At 38.5% G+C, this 21,721-nt stretch overlaps 4 protein-coding genes across 10 annotated transcripts; 1 reads left to right on the top strand and 3 right to left on the bottom strand.

Annotated features, from left to right (window-relative positions):
• The first annotated feature begins 296 nt into the window (after positions 1–296).
• LOC107224744 lies at positions 297–4,716 on the top strand. The gene is made up of 4 exons (XM_046734190.1): positions 297–535; positions 1,971–2,125; positions 2,528–2,563; positions 2,744–4,716. The coding sequence occupies exons 2-4, from the start codon at positions 2,084–2,086 to the stop codon at positions 3,062–3,064; spliced, it is 399 nt and encodes a 132-aa protein (XP_046590146.1). The 5' UTR covers positions 297–535; positions 1,971–2,083; the 3' UTR covers positions 3,065–4,716.
• Positions 4,477–11,200, bottom strand: LOC107224726 (acidic phospholipase A2 PA4). Of its 6 annotated transcripts, none has more exons than XR_006903328.1 (6): positions 11,102–11,200; positions 10,314–10,582; positions 7,006–7,266; positions 6,387–6,721; positions 5,201–5,538; positions 4,477–4,962 (listed from the first exon to the last, which is right to left on the bottom strand). XR_006903328.1 is itself a non-coding variant. In XM_015664897.2 (5 exons), the coding sequence occupies exons 3-5, from the start codon at positions 7,264–7,266 to the stop codon at positions 4,860–4,862; spliced, it is 699 nt and encodes a 232-aa protein (XP_015520383.1). In that variant the 5' UTR covers positions 10,314–10,582; positions 10,858–11,076; the 3' UTR covers positions 4,477–4,859. The 6 variants fall into 6 exon arrangements, 1 of the variants encoding a protein (XP_015520383.1); XR_006903327.1 differs by lacking the exon at positions 11,102–11,200 and adding an exon at positions 10,858–11,083; XR_006903330.1 differs by lacking the exons at positions 10,314–10,582; positions 11,102–11,200 and adding an exon at positions 7,818–8,012.
• Positions 11,201–12,511: 1,311 nt separating this feature from the next.
• LOC107224735 (apolipoprotein D) lies at positions 12,512–17,454 on the bottom strand. 2 transcript variants are annotated; one of them, XM_015664913.2, is made up of 5 exons: positions 17,384–17,454; positions 15,826–15,948; positions 14,457–14,583; positions 13,947–14,042; positions 12,512–13,508 (listed from the first exon to the last, which is right to left on the bottom strand). In XM_015664913.2, exons 2-5 carry the CDS (start codon positions 15,946–15,948, stop codon positions 13,021–13,023), a joined length of 834 nt encoding a protein of 277 aa, XP_015520399.1. In that variant the 5' UTR covers positions 17,384–17,454; the 3' UTR covers positions 12,512–13,020. The 2 variants fall into 2 exon arrangements, with proteins under 2 accessions (XP_015520399.1, XP_015520400.1); XM_015664914.2 differs by having other exon boundaries at positions 17,375–17,453.
• Positions 17,455–18,735: 1,281 nt separating this feature from the next.
• On the bottom strand, positions 18,736–21,721 carry LOC107224715 (cyclin-dependent kinase 1). The gene is made up of 4 exons (XM_015664886.2): positions 21,466–21,721; positions 20,404–20,699; positions 19,983–20,302; positions 18,736–19,782 (listed from the first exon to the last, which is right to left on the bottom strand). Exons 1-4 carry the CDS (start codon positions 21,521–21,523, stop codon positions 19,539–19,541), a joined length of 918 nt encoding a protein of 305 aa, XP_015520372.1. The 5' UTR covers positions 21,524–21,721; the 3' UTR covers positions 18,736–19,538.

The following is a 21,721-nucleotide window of genomic DNA, read 5'->3' as shown; positions in this document are numbered from 1 at the left end:
CCAATGAAACGATCATTCGAGAATGATCGGGAGAATATATTTTTATTAATAACGTACGATATTACATTGGTACTATACATTGAAGACATCTTTGATCGTGTCATATTACATGTGATGCGGTGGTTAAGTTATGTAAACTCAATATTTAGGCAACTGTTACGTAATGAACTGAAAAAAATGTATCGGATGTGGTAATGAACTATATACTTCCTTTTCGGATAACATATCTTTTGACAATTACCTAATTATGTACTCCAGAAAAAAAATTATTTGTATTCTTCTAGTGCTATTCGTCAAAGTCGTCGCTGATAGCGTCGTGATCGATGGGCCGCTTTCTTTTCGTATTCTCATTGGTTTTATTAGCAAACTTGACGATCGGTGGAGGTGGCTTCAAGCATTCTGGTATATATTTCCAAAGACGGGATGCCGCTTTGAGAAACGCGCTAACAATCAGTGAGGTCAGTTTGTTGAGTCCTGCAGGACCACGCGGAGGATTCGTTTTTAATTTGCCGCAGCATCTAATTTCTCGTTTTGGGTGAGCCAGCGTCTACGAAAAATTTTTACTCAATAAGAACAATGAAAATGTGATTTGGCCATATGGAATCATTGGGCAATCTAGCTTGATGAGGAGTTTTAATCAAGGGAACGGAAGAGTTTTTACGTGTCTCGTCGTACAAACACTCATAACGAAATTGCAAAATTTGAGATCCGCTTCCGTGTATACGTGACATAATGCTGAAGCAATAAACAGTCAGAATTCTGAGAAAATTTAGTCGGCCGAGAATAAAAACTCACGTATGTTTATTTCGTTACAGACTACCGAGATCGAAGCGATCGATAAAACCAAAAAAAAAAAAGATCACAAAAAATTGAAAAAGCGAAAAACTTTCGCTGAGAAGAGGATTCACTTTAGTTGATTATAGATTTTTTTTTGCAAAATTACGTTCTTTATGTCGCGTTCAGCAACGGACTTCTAAGATTTGACCAAGATTCAAATATACTCATACTTTGCAGTATTTCGCACGTTTCACAATGAAAATTTTACAGATACTCCGGGATAAATTGGTACATGTATAAGAAATTTCGTCTCTTCAGGCACTGTGTATATATAGGACTGTAATGTTTAGATGGTGCGTTTACCCTTTTGAATCCTCGCTTCCATCTACACATTACAGTCCTATATATACACAGTGCTTAAAGAAACGAAATTTCTTGTACATTCATACCAGGCACAGGAAAACAAATTCGAACTCACTGGTGATGAGAGAAATTAACGACAACAGAGTCAGGGCGGCTAGGTGATTTAGTGGAGCAAGGCTCCGTCGTTAATTTTTCAAAATCACCAAATTTTCGAATTGTCAATTTTCATAAATTGGTACAGTAGGAACGATTGTTTACCTGATTAGATAAGACGGCCAAGATGACAATAACGGTGAAAAAATAGCCGTAATTTGGGAACATTGTGGAGTGATGCAAACGCATAGTATTACATTCCATTTTTATTTTTATTTTCTCAACCGAGAGCTGGACACTTGAACTGATTACCAGAGACGTGACTGGCGCGCGTTATTTATTTCCTGAATTTCGTTTCGTGGCGCAATGTTTTTGCGATACATAACCCGTACTCGTATCAACATTCGGTTGAATTGAAAACTTAAAAGTCCAATCCAGGTCACAGCTGGACGATGGATAAGATTTCATCCGCAATAAAATCCAACTCAAATAATGCGCTTGCAAATTTTCGCACTGGCTTACTGGTGCATTTTTTGGGCAGCTGAAGTGACGGCCAGAGCGCCTGCTTTGAACCCAGACATAATGAAAATTCCTTATCTTTCGTTCAAGGTGTGAAGTAATAAACCACGCTTCAATAGTTGTGTATTTCTATGTGCAAAAGGAATGGTGTGCTTAAAGAGAGAAGGAGGGAAAAATACTTTGTTGGAACATTTTCATTTGCAATTTTACCCCCATAGGTATTACACAGCGACTATGAAAGGTACTTATGCTCTCGGCCAAAATCGCTAAGAGATCGGATACTAATTGGCAAAATGTTACTGGAATTCTATAGAGCGCAGCGAAAGAAGGGATGGTATCACTGACGCGTCACCTCGGTTTTCACGCGAAAATTGTAAGTACACATTCAGCATTTTTTGTGGCTCATGTTTTCTTTGAGTGCAGAAATGAAACGCATACGCGCGGCGTGGTACACAAAACTCGAGTTATTAACTGCTGGGTGGCGCATTTTTTCGTCGACACAAGTCGCCGCGTTTGTTCACCGACACGTTTCAGCGGCGACGTTACAGGCCTTGGAGAAAATATAATACACGATTGAAACTTGTATATTTTGAGGTGTACGCTAAATATTCTAAGCCCAAAGTATTTTGGGAAAATCGTGCAGTGACGTGGGCGAACAGATAGAATACCTAGAAAAGAAATTTCACGCTGCCACGAGGAAGTTGTTGGGACTGAAAGTCACTTTTCGAATTAAGAAAAAGATAAATCAAAGAACATGTCGTCTCATTGCTTTCAGTCACGTATCCTGCTTGGTTGCATCGCATTTTTATTGGTAAGTAGAGGTTGAGTTTATCTATTAACGGAAACGCGTAATCTTGACGATGAGAAAGAATATGAGATGGAAATTTTCCAGAATCGGATGAACTTATACTTCTGAAAAAATGAACTAAAAGTATCTTTGACGTTAACGGTAATAAAAACAAATTTACTCAGCGTGAGATGATTTCCACAGATTGGTTGTTCGATCATTGATGCGGCGGAATTCACGGAGCAGCACAAAAATGTTTTGGACAAACTCGCGACGATTGTGGCCGAAAAAGAGGGCAGCCTGCAAAAAACGGTGCTCGGTTCCAGGGCAGCTTTTCCGGCTCAAAGAGAGGAGACGGAACTGGAAAGAGCGGAAAGGGTCAACAAGGGATTCGAGAGAATGATTCAAATGGTGAACATCCTTGGCCAAGTCGACAACTTCATTTCCGACAGAACAAAGAACGTCGTACGGAAATTAAATGCGATGTACGACATTGACGATCAGGAAAAATCCAGAGGTGCATGATTGCCGCGTGATAATCTTTCTTACTTTTTAATCTGTATCTTGAAATAAAAAAAAATTACCAGCTCACACTTCTACAATTTCATCGTTATAGAAAATTCACCAAATTCTACTCGTATTAATCGCGTATAAATAACATAGACATTAATCAGTGGATACAAATACGTCTAATTTAGTCAGACGATAATTTAGTCGTGATTTTTAATCATGCAGGTTAAATAAACAAATCATATGCATTGCGTATAATAAGGCTGGTTTTTACCCGACTTTAATGATAAAATATGTATTTCTAAAGCAAATTAACTTCACGGATCCGACGATTATTATTATTATAATAATATATATATATTTTTTTCATATCAGAATTCTCTTCATATTATTATTCTCTATAATATATATAATATATATACATATACTCTTCGTATTACATGCTAATTAGAAAGATAAATTAAATTCGATATCGTGCATAATTACGTGATATGTCTATTCTATTTTCTTTAATTTTAAACCGACTGCGCAGTTGGGACTCTGCAACATACTTATGCTGAATATTACATATAATTAAACAATCTTAAACACTTTATACGAATACGTTATGTATCTAATAACAGAATGTACACCAGCCGCAACTTCCCTCAATCAGTAGAATGTTTCTCAATTTTTCTGACGATATAAAGTCGCGCGTAAATCCATCATTGCCACTTAAATCGTTACAGCTATTATCCACAAACAGATCACATCATCTACAACGAAAATCACTGATCGTTACGATACTTTACGATGGCATAACGATATTTTACCAATCACTACCGTTTGCAATTTGAACCGAATAAATTTTTATAGAAAAATATACCCATTGATAAACGAGCCAATGCAAAAAGCATAAATTCTTGATGCTTAAAATTCTGCCCATAATCGTGTCTGAATATATTTTTATTACTTTACGGGTCTCTGCAGTTATTTAAGAGTACAATACTAATTAGCCTTGAGGCTATTCCTTCTACTCCCAAGGGAAATACCGCTGAGTACCGTACAATACCGTACAATATAATATATTACCCGCAGCGTAGAGCTGTTCACTAATATTGATTACGGGGTAAATGTTTACAAGTCATTTCACAACTTGTGTATAAATATATATATATATATAAATACTATTAGCTACCGTTATATTCTAAGATGCATGCGTGTTATGGGCATCATTTAATTTACGTGTATGATCCTTATTATGTAACATTAGAGGTACGTATATTACTGCGTACGTATAATGACAAATGTATAGAATTTTGCAATTTCGTTGCTGGTTATCGCAGTTCATATCACATCATTATTATGTCAATAAATATTCTATAATTCACGTATAATCCAGATTAAAGTTGTATAATATATATTTCGTAAGACTTACGCGTTCTCGGTGTTTCGTTATCATTTATTATCATTATAGTTTTTGCTGTCTTATGCTTCTTTTTTTCATTCCTTTATTGGTTTTGTTTTTTTTTTACTCCACCGTTATAACCTCCACTTTTTATGTCACGTCGCTGAGATAACAAATGAAAAATAATTCCAGGAAGAAGCGACGGTGATAATAATTACATCGAATATGGACTTTTAACGAATAACAACTCGCGGGTAGGTTTATAATCGTGGAATAACATTTCACCCGCAAAAAATATTGCACTCTGATCGACGTGTGCTGTTCTTAATAATTCACCCTGCAGTGGATCACGGTAGATCTATGATAAATAAATCTATCGTTTCAGGGTTCGTTTTGCGGGTTAACACCTTGCTGCTTACGAATTCATTTATTAATATTTACTGGCATTAAAGGCACGTATTTGTCACTTGGCCGGAACTTGTACTGCGAACAAAGACGGTTCGATTCCGCCTCTGGGTAGCCATTCCTGAAACGAGAAAAGGAAAATCGCACCTTAATAAACGTCCGCGAATATTATCCTTAGTTCAACGCATCGCAATAACAATATTTTAGTTTTACACCGCCACCCATTCTACTCCAAATAGGCAGTATAGCAGCTGGAAAATAAAATAGCAAATTCTTGGCACCGACATCACCTTCTACCAGAATAAACGATACAAAATAACCCATCACCCATCGGCAAATCATTTTTTACTTTACTGTACATTTTCGAAGTGATCCGCTTCGAGTTCCGCTTTGAATTTGGATGCTGTATTGAAGGTACCGGATCTTCGAATCAGATATAGCGTTGGTCGTTGAATATAGACAGGTGGCAAGAAATTATTTTTACGGAGAGAACCGCGCGAAACGGAGGCGCGCGTTTGGCTAAAACTTTAGAAACGAGGAAAACTTGGAAAACGCTTCCAGCAACAGCCGGATTTTGAACAAGCCAATCTTAGCCAGAGCCACCTTGAGCCTCAAGTATTGTATTTCACTCCGCTTCCGGTTCGAGTCCCCCGTTGAATAATTTCCGAACAACGGCGATCGGCCAAATTCGTAGCAACTGAAACGATACGGATTGAATATGACCTGCGTAATCAGTTGCGATATATGTACCGTGATTGTGCAATTTGACCTCGGTAAAGGTCAGGCATTGCTTCGAATTGGTCTCAGTTCAACCTAGACCCTACCTTCGAACGCAACGCGACTATTACAGTCGGAAAAAGATGAGGATGTAAGAGGATACGCACTGATTCGTAGAGGAAAATGAAAGGTCGGAAGAGCCTCGCTTGAGATTATGTAGTTCAATTATTCAAGAAATTGGTAAAAATTTAAAAAAATTTCGAGTTATAACCGGTATTTTAAAAATTAGGTATTTCTGCATCGATTAAGTGAACGGAATTGACAGGATAATATTTCGAATTAGCTCAATCAGTGAACAGTTCCGATGTTATAGACTGCCTGCTCCCAGACACGACAGATATCAATTATCTATCGTGTTGAAGGTCCTGCGCACCGTCGCGTCGTATTGTCGCATTGAATATACCGACTGACACGTGTGTATAAAATTTTTGGCATGGGTCACGATTGGGCTAAATGCCGGATGTTTTCGCGTCTCATACAATCACTTGTACGCGATAGAATAACGACTCACATGCTGTTCGATACGCGGAATGGGCAGCGGTGAATTGAGAAATTTGATACGCAAATGCAGATTGATGAATTCGTCCCGACGAATCAATAGCACGGTACCAAAGGGAAGTGTGTTCCAGAAGAGACGATTATCAGGAGTGTAACTGTCGCGAGGGTCAGATCGAATTATATAATCAAAGGATAAAAAATATCGGGTATTGCAGATATCGAGACGGTAAATCTTCAATTTTGCGAAATCTGCGATTGAGCGTCACTCACCGCTGCCACTGAGAGCAAGGACGTCTTTCCTTGAAACAGGTGACCTGAACGACGTTGAAGAACAAAGCTCCCAGGGTGTTCGCTACTTCGGTGTTCAGGCTTTGCAGGCACCTACGGAACTTGGCATCGCAGTCGCAATGCGATCTTGTTATCGGTGAATTGTTGCAAATCCCGTCCTTGCACTGCTGAGGACCGATCGTCAACGGGCAGTTGTCGTGCTCTCGACAGCAAGCATCCTCTGCTGCATGCTGACCGAGATCGTCGTAGGAGTTCGCGATGTTTCCCGGACCGCACCACTTCGTTCCCGGGTAAATTAGACCGCCGGGGGCTTGATTCTGATTGAACGACAGAAGTCAAAGTTTGTTCAAACTACGTCAAAGAGGATAAACCGATTTGGTGTTTGAAACACGCGTTAAGATTATAAATATTTTCACGTTTCTACATCTTCGTTAAAAGTTCAATTATCAGAGAAACCAATTAGCCATATGAAAGTAATAGTTGTACCTTTACAAAACCTATAATGAGAGACTAGTTCTTGGATAACTTGTAACATTCACACAGCATGAAATGGAGTAAAATTAATTTTGAAGTGCCTAATCACACTTCTAACACGTTATACCTTTCCTCGATTCCGTGACTCTTTGCAAGTTTGTTCCAGATCGGCGACAAGATTGCTAGACATCTGTCGCACTTTTCGAGGATCCGCCCCGAGCACCATCCTCTGGATGACGCCTCGGTCGTTGTAGAGAGCGCAGAATGGCGCTCCCGCATTAACTTCCACCATTCGAGACATCGTGTTGTCTGCCACAAGAACGCTGCTTTGTGCCCCATGTTGGAGGAGAGCGAGCACAAGATAGAGAGAGACGAGTCGGGTAATCATCTGAGAAATCACAAAACACAATGAGAATCGATAAAAGAGCGCTCTGTTCGCTCACCGTTGAACTTCGATTCGTGCTACTGCCCGTATTTTAGATTAAACATAAAATAGAACAATGGTCTTTTCCTATTTTACGGTCTATGATTGTCATCGACCTGCGCAAAAATGATTTGCACCGTAAAACTACCAAGATTAATCCGAGCTCTTAGACCGCGTGTTGTTCACCAATGCACGATCAGCAACGATCAGAGACCAAAGTCGATTTGGCGAGTCCGCCGAAGATCAGAGAATGACGGACGTTACGCTTGGGGGATGGGTTCGGACCGTCGTAAATGGATGTATAGATATAATGTGCATGGATACACGATGCGCGTGCACAAACAGTATCAATTATGATCGGAAACAGCTATAGGTATGGAACAATGTCCTCCAGTATTTTTATAATTAATGAGCCATTAAGTAATAAAAGTTGAAATTTATAAAGGATACGTAATTGCATTCTATTTTGCTTTAATGATACCTGGTCGGTGGGTTGAATTGAAACAAGTACCTACCTCACTTCGAAACAACCATAGATTAAACGACACGATCGTTGCGGCGATAAGTAGAGTCGAAACAAAATAACAATTATTATTTTTGTTCAATACGAAAGACAGCGAGTAACGATCGTCACTGAAAGAAGACTAACCCTCCGGGTATTGTTCAGTTGACAACTTTGAATGGAAGACATTCGTCGGGCAACCGTGATGCGGTTATTCCGTAAAGAGTTTAACGCGCGACGGCATGTCTCTGCTATTGCGAAACTGCAAACGTTCGACAAACAAAATCCCAGTCGACGATAAGCTGGTAAGTAATCGAATCGTTTCAGCCTGGAAGCGTAAGCATACCTTCACCGTAAGTATAGGTACATACACGTTGCGGCAAGAATCGAATTTCCATTTTTGTATACATTACGCGTGTACATAACGAGCCGACTGTCCACGAATTTGGAATCATCATCGAGTGCTCAGTTTGTTTGTACAAAATCTGAAGTATCACCCGAGGTCCCACTTTGGAAGTGCTAATAAAATTCTGATATTGATCGAAGGTCGATCTCCGAGGTCTTCGGTGATTTATGAATGTCCATGAAGTCGTGAAAAAATGCAAGGTCAAGTGGTCGAGTGATAGACGTCGGTACGAACAGGCTAGTTGCACTTTAGCCGATACATGTAGCAATTCACTGTCCTTAATTAACGATCGCGAAGATCGTTTCAGATATCTGGATCATTGGGTCAACGCATAGTCGACACTCGTTACAAGAGCACTGCATCGCGTTTATTGGACTATATGGATGTACAATTTGCGAGTGCGAAGTTACGCCGAAGGGCTTGGATCGTACGTTATTGCACCATACGTCGTGTGATCTAGATTTGGGTTAACAGGCTTCGATTTAGCGAATTTGCAAATCCAACGTGCGTGCTTCGGCAATGCACGAATCGGCTACCGGAAGGAGTTCCACTCATGTTGTTATTTCTATCCATCCTGCTCTTTCGGATCGGAGATCTTTAGCGTTTGACGATAAACGGTTCGTCATGAAAATAAAATTTTCACGAATTCTACGTATATATTCCAAATACGCGTCACAGAGACGTGTGTGGATTTCTTTTAGAGAAAAAATTAAATCCGTACGCATGTTTGTATAGATCAGAAGCGGGATGAGTGTATATTCAATGTCCATAAATCTTTATGCTTGTCATGGGTTGATTCAGATTGCGATTAATGATTACGTACTCCCAGGCTTCACAGGCACTGTGTGAAAACAGCAACGTAATACGTTCATATACGTATACTTGTTACGATGGCATCTATTTTAGAGCAGGGGAAGTTAGGGCAAAACGAGCTATATGGGTAAGTTATCACGGCTAATTCAGACGAAGATCCGAGCTCTTGCGTTGCAGTATTATTACAGAACTACAGAACGAATTGCATTCAGTATCTGGTAATGTCAAATTGAATAGTTGATTTTGTTTTCTTTTTTACAACGATTAGATTATTGGTCCATGGTTAGTAATGTTTGAGGGAAGCTGGGTCCTTGTAGGGTTTAAAAACCCCGACTTTCGCTTACACACGGAGACAAGAAGAAGAGCGGATTTTTCTTAAATCTGCAGAAAAGGAGTATGCACATCAAGGTTTTTGGTAAAAAATACCCATGTCGCTATGTGTTTTAGAATAAATGTAGCAGATTTTACTCTGCAGACAGTGGTCTTTACTGTTCCTTGAGTCAATTCTGCATTTTGCGAAGTATATTTTACCAAACACCCTGAGGTGGTCCTATTTTGAGCAAAATCTGCAGTTTTGAGCAAAATTTGCTCGTTATATTCTCTACGTGGTGATTTACGTATATCGATGTCGAATCTTGATCTTTACTTCCGTTTATGAGATGTAAATTTGAGTTTTGTGTCATGAGATCAGCCCGGTGATAGCACAATAAAAAGTAAAAAAAGCAGAAATCCACCGGGTCAATTTGAACAGATTTCCGGATTCGCAACGGCGCAGTTTGTACGCGTTAAAACGGCGGCGTGCGAATAGCTTGAATGAAATAACGAATGAATGTTTCGTTATCGCCGACTTCCCATGCCGACGACGGGGTCGTCATATATCTCGACGTCGCGTTTTATACATGGAAAAAGGATTTTTCCTCGAAATCTGACAACTGTAAAAAAAGATCCTTGACTCTCAGTGGACTACCTTGGGCTGCTGCAGCCTACACGTTTATTTTTCTATCTCCTTTTTCTCTCTCGTTTTTTTCCTTAACACATTACATCTTCTTTTTGTGTCTGTTGTTCGACTTGCAAAGGCGCTTACCTTGGCAACTGATTTAATTAGGTATCTGCCATATACACCTACATAATCGCATTTCGCGTTGCACTTTTAAAGGATTTTGACAATCACAGGCTACAAGTTGCCGAAAGTTGTAAACAGAAATGCACGGGTATAGGATATACGCCATCAAATTATCGCGCTTAGAAGCATCGTAGGAACGGGCGAATAGGGTAAAGATTTTTACTCACTCTTATCGTTCGATGATTCCGGATTTCTTCACCCTGCTCGCGATTGCAGACAATGATAGCCAGAATGCCGGCTCAGCTTATCGTTCTGTCGTCAATTAATTCGAGACACTCGTTTACTCGTTGGACTATTGACAAGCCAAGGTTTTCGCAAGAAACCGAGGTGAGGATAGGACGACGGACATCTAGCGAGCACCCGGCCCAGCTGAGTAGGCTGCAGTGCGCAACACCCGAACAGGTTCGCCGGCTATTTATAGGACGTCCGTATCCCTCTAAGGGTTGGAAACACAGGTGAGACAAATAGAGAGTCGGCCGTAATACCGCGCGAATTAGCGACGAATGCATTTCGAGATTCTTCAATTTTACTCGCATTTGCAACAGAATGATTTTCAAAATGCTGTTCGTAGTAAGGAGAGAAAAAAAAAAGAAAGAAAGAAAATAAATAATATTAGAGAATTGTCAATGTAAAAATTCCAAACGATCCAGGATGTTGACACACGCGACAAACATCGAGGGCTGCGGAATGAAATTCAGTTCAAACGCTTACCTGAATTTTCTTCACTCCTAGCAAGAGACGAAACGGTCAATCTACCCTCTTGGGGGATGGAGGCTGCGCGTGACTTCGGGTATTCCCTGTCACACGCGTTTAAACGTTGGGTTCTTTACCATGGGAATGAGAATAATTTAGTAAATATACGGAATGGTCCTGTCGACGTTCGATGGGCAACGGCCACCATCGGACTGACTATTTAAACGAAACACGGTGGAGCTTTAACTAGTACCATGAATACCTTTGTAGGTGTGTGAATACACGTAGAGAGTGTCGTGCGTCCTGTGTAAGCGTGTGACCATGTCCGTACTTCATCTATGAGCATCCGTGTCTCTCCAACTTATACACGACTATTTGAACCGCGGCGTGGAAAAAGGGGAGATTCAAAATCACGTGATCGGAGGAGGCGGCATCTCAATAACGAACTCTGGCTGCATGCTACATCCGATCGTATCACATGGAAGATTATACATACTTGTCGGACTAAACCGGTCAATAGTCTCGAACGTTTTTCTTTCTGGTCTAACTTTTCGTGCCGTATACTTTTTAGACAGCTTTTTTTTGATCCATGATTCCAGAAGCGTGAAGAGCGTAATAACCTTCTATCTCTGTGTGTATTACATACACGTCTGATAGACATTATCTACTTTGAATGCATGCGCGCCACGAAGTCAGGAAAGACTTGACGCAGCATTTCAAAAGTGTTTACTAAATGAAGCAATCGCTCATCGCTGGGTTCGTTAATGCTTATATTATATATCCAGCGGTGTGTGGAATCTAGTGAAAAATCTCTGATCAAGATCAGGGTATGCTGTTGGTTTAACGGTTTGAAAAACATTCTGTCTAAAAGAGAAATTTTTAATAGAAATTTGAAATGTTATAATAATTCGACTTTTCATTTGTAAGCCACGTGCGATATGTCGAACTTCGTATTCTTACGCTCGCAAACACGTTTCGAAGGTGAGCAGCTCGATGTTATAAAATTCTTCTCGCACTGTTTAAATTTATTTTAATTCGCGGTGCGAGCCCGCGACCCTTCATTGATTTTCAAATTTCTTACAGTTCATGTGAGCCGGCTGTCTTGCGCAACCTGTTACTACTCGTTGCACGAAGGTCCGCGTGCACGAGCGGTTGACGCCAATCAGGCGTTCCACATTCCGCAGCGTCAAGCTTTGTTGAAAGCGATCAACAAGCAGTCAGACAATTATTTGAACTATCAATCGGCGCACAGTAAACAATTTTAATCGAAGACTGCGAGGATCTTGCGGGGCTGCGTGTTATTTTTTTAACTTACACATGGTTCAACTTTATCCCCGACCGTCGAACCTACTATTCATTTCATCGAACAAAGTCGAACTGTTATGTAAAAACACACTTATTGCATCATGCAACAAATTGCTTTGTTTAATTACTGTATTAAATAGCAAACAAGTTATTATAGTAAATTGATAAAACGAATTTAAGTAGTATTTTTTGCAATCAGCATGAATATAACTAATGAAAAATTCATCTGATCGATAGACATAAATTCTCACCAGAAGATTCTGAGTATGAAAAGATCGAATTATGTGTTTCGTTATTAATTAATCACACATTTACAGCGGCGCACTGAAAGATTCGATTTGGGTAGTCAGCAGGACACACACATTTGTATACTTAAAAAAGTGAAATTTATTTCTATAACAAATTAAAAATTAGTTTGATTTTTTGCCTTTCGTAAGGGATTTCATTTACCTTATCACATATAAGAATGTGTACTGGCGGCAATTATTCGTCATCGCGGTAACCGACGTAAATCAACTTGTTCAATATTATTATCGAGTGAAAAATAGAATAAAAAATCAGTCGACAGAACGTATAATCGTATAATATGATTTACGGCCTAGCAGTACATAAACAGTCGTGAATTCCAGCCGCATTAACGTACCAACTAAAGAAGATTAAGAAGCAGGAATAAAACCAGAGATTCAAACGACGAAAGTTAATATGACTATACATTACGTATAACGATCGGCGGTTTATATAAAAATGAGCAGAGCTTACTTAAAATTTTTTAAATACCACATATGATAGTTAGTTATTTTGTAAACTAACCGTTTACCTAAACATGTACGGTCCCTTAATGAATTTACAATGCGCAGATACCACAAATATAATAATTTAAGGTATCCATTCGACGTCGTTAACTTCCGGATTGGGTTCTTGTATATTCGGTCTAATATTCGCCGTCACGACGTTTTGCGGTCGCGTCGACGAGTCTTCGGAGCCTGTTCCAGTCAACTTGTGGTAAACCTTGCTGCCAGCATTCGCCACCCATTCGACACCGTCGCCGATCTTTTCCCCAGCCTTTCTCACAACGTGGCCAATATTTTCAGCGGAAAATGTATGCGGGTCAATACTGATGTCGACGGTGTTGTTTCCACTGGGACATCCGGTCTGCGATATTATGCTCATATCGTAGGGATCGACTCCGAAGCTGCTGAGACGCTGGCGAATCTCGTCGATGCGAGTTCTGTCCAGGTCACGACGACGCGACAGGATCGTAGCACTTTGACGATTGGCGAAAGCAAGTGACTGGCATGAGAACATCGCCGCATAATTATCGTAGTCGGTCATAAATACAACGTGCGAAGCACTGCCAGCCACACCTGCAAAAAGCAACGAGAAAGAATAAATAAATAGTACAATATCACGATGTAAATCGCGAAAAGATTCCACAGCCAATGACGAACAAAATTTTTATCAATTACACCATTTGAGCAGAAAAGAAATTAGCGAACGTAAGTTTCATGTCCGTGACAAGCTCGATGTCTTTCCTTACAGTCTCAAGAAGTACATTATTCAAGAACTACAGTTTCGATAAAGTCAAGGAATGAAAATGCTGACAAAAAAAAAAATTTCAAGTATCAAGTCAACCCTTTGTCTGATTCATGACTGCTGTGCAGTTTAACAGAATTTATTCCAACGGCATGTGGCATAGGTTTAAAATTTCGTCGAACGAGTTAAAGATCAATAATGGTTATCGAACGCTTTTAAGGCGACAACAAAGATCGGCAAAATCACGTATAACAAATAGGATAACTTACTCAGTGGGAATCGGACTTGCATGCGTGCAGGCGTGCTGGGTTCCGGTACAGTCAGCTCCCCCGTGTAATGGTATTCGTGTTTCAACGGCGTTAGTCCTGCATCATACATTCAAACACAAACGAGTTCATCATTCCCGTCCCATCCAATTCACAACCGTTTATTCTATTCACGGTCCTTTATTGGGCTTGATAGGGTCCATACAACCCATACCCGTCAAAGAATCGTACAAACCTATCTATACATCAGTTATGTATGCTCTTACGTATTTGGCTATTGAAATTCTGCACATTAAATAATTGGATCGGTAAAAGCGCAGAAAGACAAAAAAAAGCAAGTTGCAACGAAACGGATAATCAGCAGACACCCTTTTCTAGCTCTAAGAAACTCTACAACGATTTCTCATATAACCAAGACAAGGAATAAGAATTTCTCTAATAAAAGTGTCGCGTTTCGCGTGACTCGTGCTGTACATTGCAATTATTTCATAACGACAGTCGTTTAAGCCTCACCTAAAATTGGGTGATCCGAGTCCTGAGTGAGCACGTACTCGCCGGGTTCATCTCCTCGCGTGTAGTTATAAGTGATGCATTTACTAGCGGTCGACGTCTTCTGGATCACGTACCACAGTCCCAAATACTGCAGGAAAGACACGTAATTATAAATTACAATTATTATTCAATTCTACATAACCGCTTTAAATTATTCAATGCTGAACGTATCGTACCTAAAGTATTATCGAGAAAATTCTTGGCGACAATTTTCTGGAAGTCTTAAAAATAGTTATGTCACATGCGTTATTTCGCGATAAATAGGATTGAGAGACGTGCAAGCTGGCGGAAAATGTAACCGCATTATTAGCATACGTGATTCTATCTCGGGTATGTACAAAAAACTTTGTTATCAACGGTGTAATGTACGAAATGAGTAATTCTAGTAACTCACGTTCCATTTTCTATAGTGGAACATAAGCTTCCGATGAACTATTCCAATTTGGAAATTATAGGATTTTGTTTACACGTGAGCTGCGATGTTCTATGGGCTCTATTTTTGGTTCAAATGGAAGGGAACATGCGATATCTGAAGACGAGCGCGATTGTCACCAGCTCTGTTGTCATATAAATGAGACATCATTTTAAACGTTGTGGTGCGCGGTTCATGTTTCCAGCTCGCCAACGAGTTCAGGTTGAACTTACATAAATAAAATTGTTAATTAAAAATCGAAAGACTAGATAAAAGAAGGGGATTTCCACGCTTGTAATGTTTTTGAGTGTAATCAAGTAATAAGACGCTTCGTTTTTGAATATGAAATATATAGAATATAGATGCGATAAAGAGTATTTATTGAGATACTTAAAACTTTTTTTCCTTGAATTACCGATTTCAGAATGAGCCAAGAGGATAGATAACTTCTGACCCAAGATTATCGGTACAATATGAGAATAATATTTTGAAAATTAAGATCCAACTTCGTTCTCGAGCTACAGATTAAATGGTATCAGTACTAAATTCTCTATTATAGTATACCTGCAGGTATGTAAAATCGTGACTGGGAATAATGTAGGTCGTTAAAATTTGTATTTTTGAGCTCGTTAATTTATTTTGTTCAACGGCGATTAGTTTCCTCGTTAGAATTGCAATGGAACGAATGGTCAATTCCTGACCGCTGATTACGTACCGATAGCAAAATCATTCGATTTTGCAGAAGCTGTTGTCGTTTGCTATCGATTGTCATAATTTAATTTTTTTCACGTGAATTTTTCCGATCATAACAATGCAACCGTCAATATCAGAAGCAACTTCAACATATGCTCTGTTGCAATCTAATATTCGGTTGTTGCATTGAATAATTAATTTGTATAAAAGACTGCGTCGTTTTACCCGATTCATGTCGAATCTAGAAACTGGCTCGACCACTGGGCAAGAACCGAGATGATAGGAGTGTGAATACCCAACGCCGAACAAAGCGGCAAGAACTGCCACACAGAGGATTATTGACTTCATCTGAAATTATAAAATATATGTACAGTCGTTGTTTTCATTAATTCATTAAGTATCACGAAACACATTTATCGCAATACTATCTATAAAGTTGTAGATTGTTTTCTCCGTACTGTGACTGTCGAAGTTTGTTTCAGAAAAAAATACGCTCATTTACCTGACGAAATCTTTCTTTTAAAATAAGAAAATAGGATGACTTGATCTTATCGTCAAACCCACGATAAGTTAGTTGTAACAAGTTATGCGATTTTAAATTATCTTCAGAATTCTGTTGAATCTCAAAGTAGGTTGAGCGAGGTTCAGGTTTCTCATTAATTTCACAAACGTTCGCTTATTTTGAGAAGAGTGAGTAATCGTTGAACGACTCTGGGAATTATCGATTCATTTGAACATGACTCAGAAACCGAATCGAATAATAAGAACTTTAATTCTAACAACTCAGCGGAACAGCTGTTGATCGGTGAGTTTTCTGTACCGGAACAAGCGCAATAATATAACTATGTCAACTGTTGCACCGTGTCAAGGCTGAATAGATGTATTTTAAATCGATACCGATAGTTGCAGTACAGGCTTTATTCTCCCCGTCGTGATTCTGTTTGATTTACAGCGCTGTGCCAGTAGAATTTTCACGCGATAACAGATGTAAACTTCATATAGGTATGCTTCGCAATCTCGTCACATTAATTTGCGTAATGACGCACCGCGGTCTAATGACCTTCCAGTTACATCGAACCACAACTGTCCGCAACAACGGAGAATCGTGTTATACAATATTCCAGTTACGCTAGCTGTATATAAGTCAAAATCCATGAAAGTTAACGAGTTCCGTGACGTCATTGAAATCGGAATTATATTTATCGTTAACATAGAATTCGTTATAGGTATATTTATGATTTCGACAGTTTTTATAGCTTTCCAGTCGTGTTACACTATGATTTTAGTGCCCGATGTTAAACATTACAATCGCAAAAAGTTTGTGTATTTATAGTCAACAGAAACCTAACAGTGGTATCGAAGGGCATTATTGGCCGACGTTATAACAGAATCATCTAATAAACACCCGCTCGATTTTGGTCAGAAGCAAAATCCATTATTTCAAATTCTAAATTCGAACACTTTGAATCTAGAATCTCACTTTTGTTTGCACGGAATTTAAATTTTCGCTCTGTGATGAGAAATGACGAAGCTGATAACCAGCAGTTTGAAATCAACTATCGAAGATAGGAATACGTCGTATAAATTGTGAGATTCAATATTAGAAAAAATGATGAGACATCTGTTCGTATGACATTTCAGGATTAAATTTTGAGTTAGAAGTACAATATAAGAAGTCAACAGAATACGTCAAGTTATGACAAGTCATATTTATACTTTTCGATTCGTCTGCAGTAGAGTTTTTCCGAAATGAAATCAACATAATCAGACGTACGATACTCACGATGGAATGGTCCACACGTCCGTCTACTCTTCGAGTAAATTCAAGACTGTAAACAGTCGGGTCCCAGTAACGGTTTAATAGGAGCTTTCCCTCTCCTCGACCCAGCATGATCACGTGTACTCACTAGTAGGAACACACGCATATATCGTTCGAAAGGCTTTCAGAAGAACTTTGAAGAGCTTTTCAGAAATACCGTAAACTTATCGTTATTAACTGGTAATTCGAATTGTTGATTTATTTACAAGCAATTAGAGAGTGGTTAGAGTTGAAGTCGAAGTACAGTTAAATTGATCGCGGTGAGATGAGGGTTAAAAGATTGTAACTAGTAACAGTAGTGCGCGAGATTTGTGCAAAATAAATTCCACTTTCGTGACGCGAGCAAAGTTTAGAAAGAAACCGGTTCAAGATTACATTTAAAGTAAAAGTTTCGGTCAAATATTATAATCGTTAACATTATCAATTTACTGAGAAGAGAAAATGCTTCCAGTAAAACATAACGACAACTTGGACCTTCGGAAAACAATGAGTCTGGTCGAAAAAAAACATCACGTAATTTTACGCGTTATTATTTTTGAATCACTCACCTTGCCTTAACTTACTAGATCAACTTCGATCAAAACTGTATGGACTATTTCATGTAATACGTCTTTAGCCATGATCAGCATCAGAAGGCCAACTCTGTTAATCATACATACATTTCTTTGCACTTTGAACCTCTGTTCTTCAGAATACATAAGGATCTGAAGCACGCGTTAACGTATGTATGAGGGGAGACATTTATACGATGATTGATTTATACAATTTCATTCGTAGAATATTTCGCAGAAGCATTGAGTCGCTCATATGGCTAAGCTAATTTCTTTCTCAGTCCACGGTTGACAATCGCTTGTGTTTCCCGTAAAACGTTGTCACATACGCACCGAATAAGCTTTCGGAAAAATAAATTTTCAAGTGAACATAATCAATCCTGATCAAATTGTTAGTTTGGGTTTGATCAACTGATAATTACAATAATGTTATGTGTTATTTTTTTTCTTTTTTTCAATTATTACCTGACGTTTGCACGCTTTTCATGTAGTCCACAACTTCCACTCAGTTATTCACAAATTATTTAACAGTTGAAAAAAACTCTTTCCAATTAAATAGTCATTGGATGAGCAAATCACTAACTGAATTTGCGTTAAATTACCTCATTTTTCATACATATCTTTCAAACACCGTAATTTGTGCGTAGGTTTGCGATATAGAATCTTAGAAAGCAAGCAGGAAATTTATACTTGGTTGTTAATTGGCATCCGAATGGCGTAATTTGCAGCTGATTCGGGATATACAAATATCATTAAAACGCGAAGTTAATTTTGATCCTTATTTTATATTCTCGTCGTAAAGAAAGTACAAAAATATTCTTATTTCGAATGAATACTAATTTTGACCACTTAGTTCGGTCTTCTACTTCGTTTTTTTTTTTACTCTTCCCAACTTATGTACATATTTGTAGTCTCAAGATCTACGTCTGCTTTAGTTCCATTCAATAAAATTATCTTACATTTATAAATATTATTGAATGGAACATCGAAATCTTGATACCACAAAGTGTTTTCCTTTCATTCCGTTTCGTTCATAGTTTTTCGACATTTTTATTCTCTACTTCATTTAACTTGTTCATCTAAAATATAATTATCTTTAAAATTAGACCAACTCAGTGAATGACAGAAGATATAATACTAAAAACTTAGATATCTTACTGGTTATGGAATACGTAATAGTATAGTACTTAATAGCGCTCTCTAGATGGTTCCTACACATAGAACGATTGGTATTTGTAACCAACGGAGAACTTTATTCAGGTACACACTATGTCTGGTTTCGTTTCATTCTTCATCTTGTCATGCGAAAACTAAAAATGTTACGGTTAAAAAGACAAAATTAAAATCATATAAACAAAAACAAAAACGAAAACAAAAAAAAGAACTGCGATGATTGAATTAAACTTTAAGTGGTATTATAGACTCAGCATGCAGCTGAAATTATGTGAGATTTGAAGATAATTAAATAGGAACCATCTGATCATGCGGAACCTGCTTAAACGCCGGCGTAATGTGAGAAACTTGCAAACTATGAAGTAAAGTATATAATTTCGTTGTTTCACCACTGTTCACTTTGACGGTAATTTCGACTTGTCCAAGTCGTTAAAATAGGGGTGTTGCAGAGCTGCTCTTGCAGATATTCTATACACAGGATCATACACCAGCATCGCTTGCAAAAGATCAAGACCTTCTTCATCTATCACTTTGACTTGGGATGCCAGATTGTTGGATGTCCAGTTCGGGAATGTCGCTTTGTAGTCAGGAAGCTGTGTCACGCCTGGCCATATCTCCTCAGTCGGGGTTCGCAGTACTCTAGGGAAATTACCGAAAAAAGTATAGTCGCAACGTATGATCCACCTTGAAATGATCCAAAAAGGCAAAACCGATTTTATTATTTTGTTCCTAACTCTGGTTGCCAACATAAGGCATGTGTTTCATTCAGAGTAAAAGGCTACTAAATCACAGTATAAAATCAATGTTCAATCGGCTTCCTAGGTATGTGATTGTTTTACCGAAATATCCTAAAGAGCTGGTCTATCTCGCTGTCGCCTTGGAAGAGGGGCTTTTTTGTGGCCATTTCAGCGAAGATACAGCCAATGCTCCAAAGATCGATCGGGCAGGAATACCTCGTTGATCCTAAGAGAACTTCAGGAGCCCTATACCAGAGAGTTACCACCTCGTGGGTATACACTCTCACAGGAATACCAAATGCTCGACCCAATCCAAAGTCTGCCACCTTGATTACTCCATTTTTGTCAATAAGAAGATTCTGGGGCTTCAAGTCACGGTGCAATACACGTCTTTGATGACAGAACAGGATTGCTTGAGTTATCTGATGAGAAGAGAACACGGAACAGTGCAAGTTACATTTCACATGTTAGTTCTCATTTATTACGCTCGACGCAAGGAATGTATAAAAAAAAAAATACAGACCTGATACAAGTAGGATTTGACAACTTCAGGTTCCATCAATCTTCCATTGCCTAAAGTATCCATATATTTTTTCAAATCCATCGATAAGAATTCAAATATTAAATAAAGTCGTGATTCTTCCATCAAAACATCTTCCAGACTAACAATGTTGGGATGCTGTAGCTCCTTTAGCAAAGATATTTCTCGGATTGCAGTCGAAGGAACTCCCTCATCGTCGCTTTCTAGTCGAATTTTTTTCATTGCCACAATTTGTCCGGTTTTCTTATTTTTTCCTTTGTAGACAACACCATAGGTTCCTGATAATTTAAATTGATATAATCTTTTTCTGAAATGATTCTAACGTTAATTCTAGGCTTTATGTAAAAGGGGCTGAAGTTAGTAACGTTAATGTAACAAAACACCAGGAGAAAAATTATCACTCTACAATTTCCGAATTACTTTCAAGGAATTTGGTTCTCGAAATATATGTAAATATGTTTTGTATATCTTGGTTTACCAAATTTCAAATGATCTTAAAGGTGCGAAGTAACGATTTCTCTGAAACATGCATTGTTATAGTAACATTACTAACTTCATCGTTATTCATGTAAACAGCAGTATTAATAACAGTATTTCAGAACAGCGGGTGCAGATTTACAAACGAAATATAAACTACACGATTCCATTTAAACTGTATTTCAAGAAAGCAGGGTGTTGCTCCTATCTTTAAGCATGATGAATGAAAAATACCGGTTTTCGTGCAACTTTAAATCAAAAGCATACACAAAAGCAAACTACGTGCCAAAAGCGCGTCACATGCTATGTAAAATTACACAGCATAAATAATTGATTGAATAGTAGCATTTCAAAGTGTTTAGTAACTGGAACAAAATTCATAACTGGGAAGAGGACCTCGAATCAAACAATATGAAATGGGTTTTGAATGCTTTTCTGACTTAGAAACGGTTGACTTGCGAGTAACAAGGACAGATAATTGAAAGTAAAATAAGGGTAAACCATAATATGGTAAAGTTTCGTCAAGTTTCAGCTACACTTGGAATGATGCACAACAAATCGTATCACCTTCGCCGATTTTTTCGATTTTCACAAAGTTTTCCATGCTAATTTTTTGATCAATCATTCACGCAGTTGACGCGGGCACTCTGAACCGTGAAATGCTTTGTAAAATTGCCTAATCGCTACTGTATTTTCGAGATTTAACACGCCTGCAAACAAAAAGTAACGTCCGAATTCAAATGCGGCAACGGAGTCGTCGCCATATTGGTAAACACGTGTAAACAAGATTATCGGTAAAGTTATACGGTGGTATTAGCCAATT

The sequence above is a fragment of the Neodiprion lecontei genome, chromosome 3, assembly GCF_021901455.1.
Source record: "Neodiprion lecontei isolate iyNeoLeco1 chromosome 3, iyNeoLeco1.1, whole genome shotgun sequence".
Lineage (NCBI taxonomy): Eukaryota > Metazoa > Arthropoda > Insecta > Hymenoptera > Diprionidae > Neodiprion > Neodiprion lecontei.
This window is presented reverse-complemented; position numbering and strand designations above follow the sequence as displayed.

Coding starts and splice junctions, on each gene's coding strand:
- LOC107224744 (XM_046734190.1), top strand. CDS start 2,084: ATGGTATCACTGACGCGTCACCTCGGTTTTCACGCGAAAATT. Junction 2,126..2,527: donor TCGGTTTTCACGCGAAAATT/GTAAGTACACAT, acceptor CATTGCTTTCAG/TCACGTATCCTGCTTGGTTG. Junction 2,564..2,743: donor GTTGCATCGCATTTTTATTG/GTAAGTAGAGGT, acceptor TGATTTCCACAG/ATTGGTTGTTCGATCATTGA.
- LOC107224715 (XM_015664886.2), bottom strand. CDS start 21,523: ATGATTGATCAAAAAATTAGCATGGAAAACTTTGTGAAAATCGAAAAA. Junction 20,303..20,403: donor TCAAATCCTACTTGTATCAG/GTCTGTATTTTT, acceptor TCTTCTCATCAG/ATAACTCAAGCAATCCTGTT. Junction 19,783..19,982: donor CAGCTCTTTAGGATATTTCG/GTAAAACAATCA, acceptor TAATTTCCCTAG/AGTACTGCGAACCCCGACTG.
- LOC107224735 (XM_015664913.2), bottom strand. CDS start 15,948: ATGAAGTCAATAATCCTCTGTGTGGCAGTTCTTGCCGCTTTGTTCGGC. Junction 14,584..15,825: donor CTAGATTCGACATGAATCGG/GTAAAACGACGC, acceptor TCTTTCCTGCAG/TATTTGGGACTGTGGTACGT. Junction 14,043..14,456: donor CTCGGATCACCCAATTTTAG/GTGAGGCTTAAA, acceptor TGTATGATGCAG/GACTAACGCCGTTGAAACAC.
- LOC107224726 (XM_015664897.2), bottom strand. CDS start 7,266: ATGATTACCCGACTCGTCTCTCTCTATCTTGTGCTCGCTCTCCTCCAA. Junction 6,722..7,005: donor AGTCACGGAATCGAGGAAAG/GTATAACGTGTT, acceptor TCGTTCAATCAG/AATCAAGCCCCCGGCGGTCT. Junction 4,963..6,386: donor CCTTGCTCTCAGTGGCAGCG/GTGAGTGACGCT, acceptor TTCTCGTTTCAG/GAATGGCTACCCAGAGGCGG.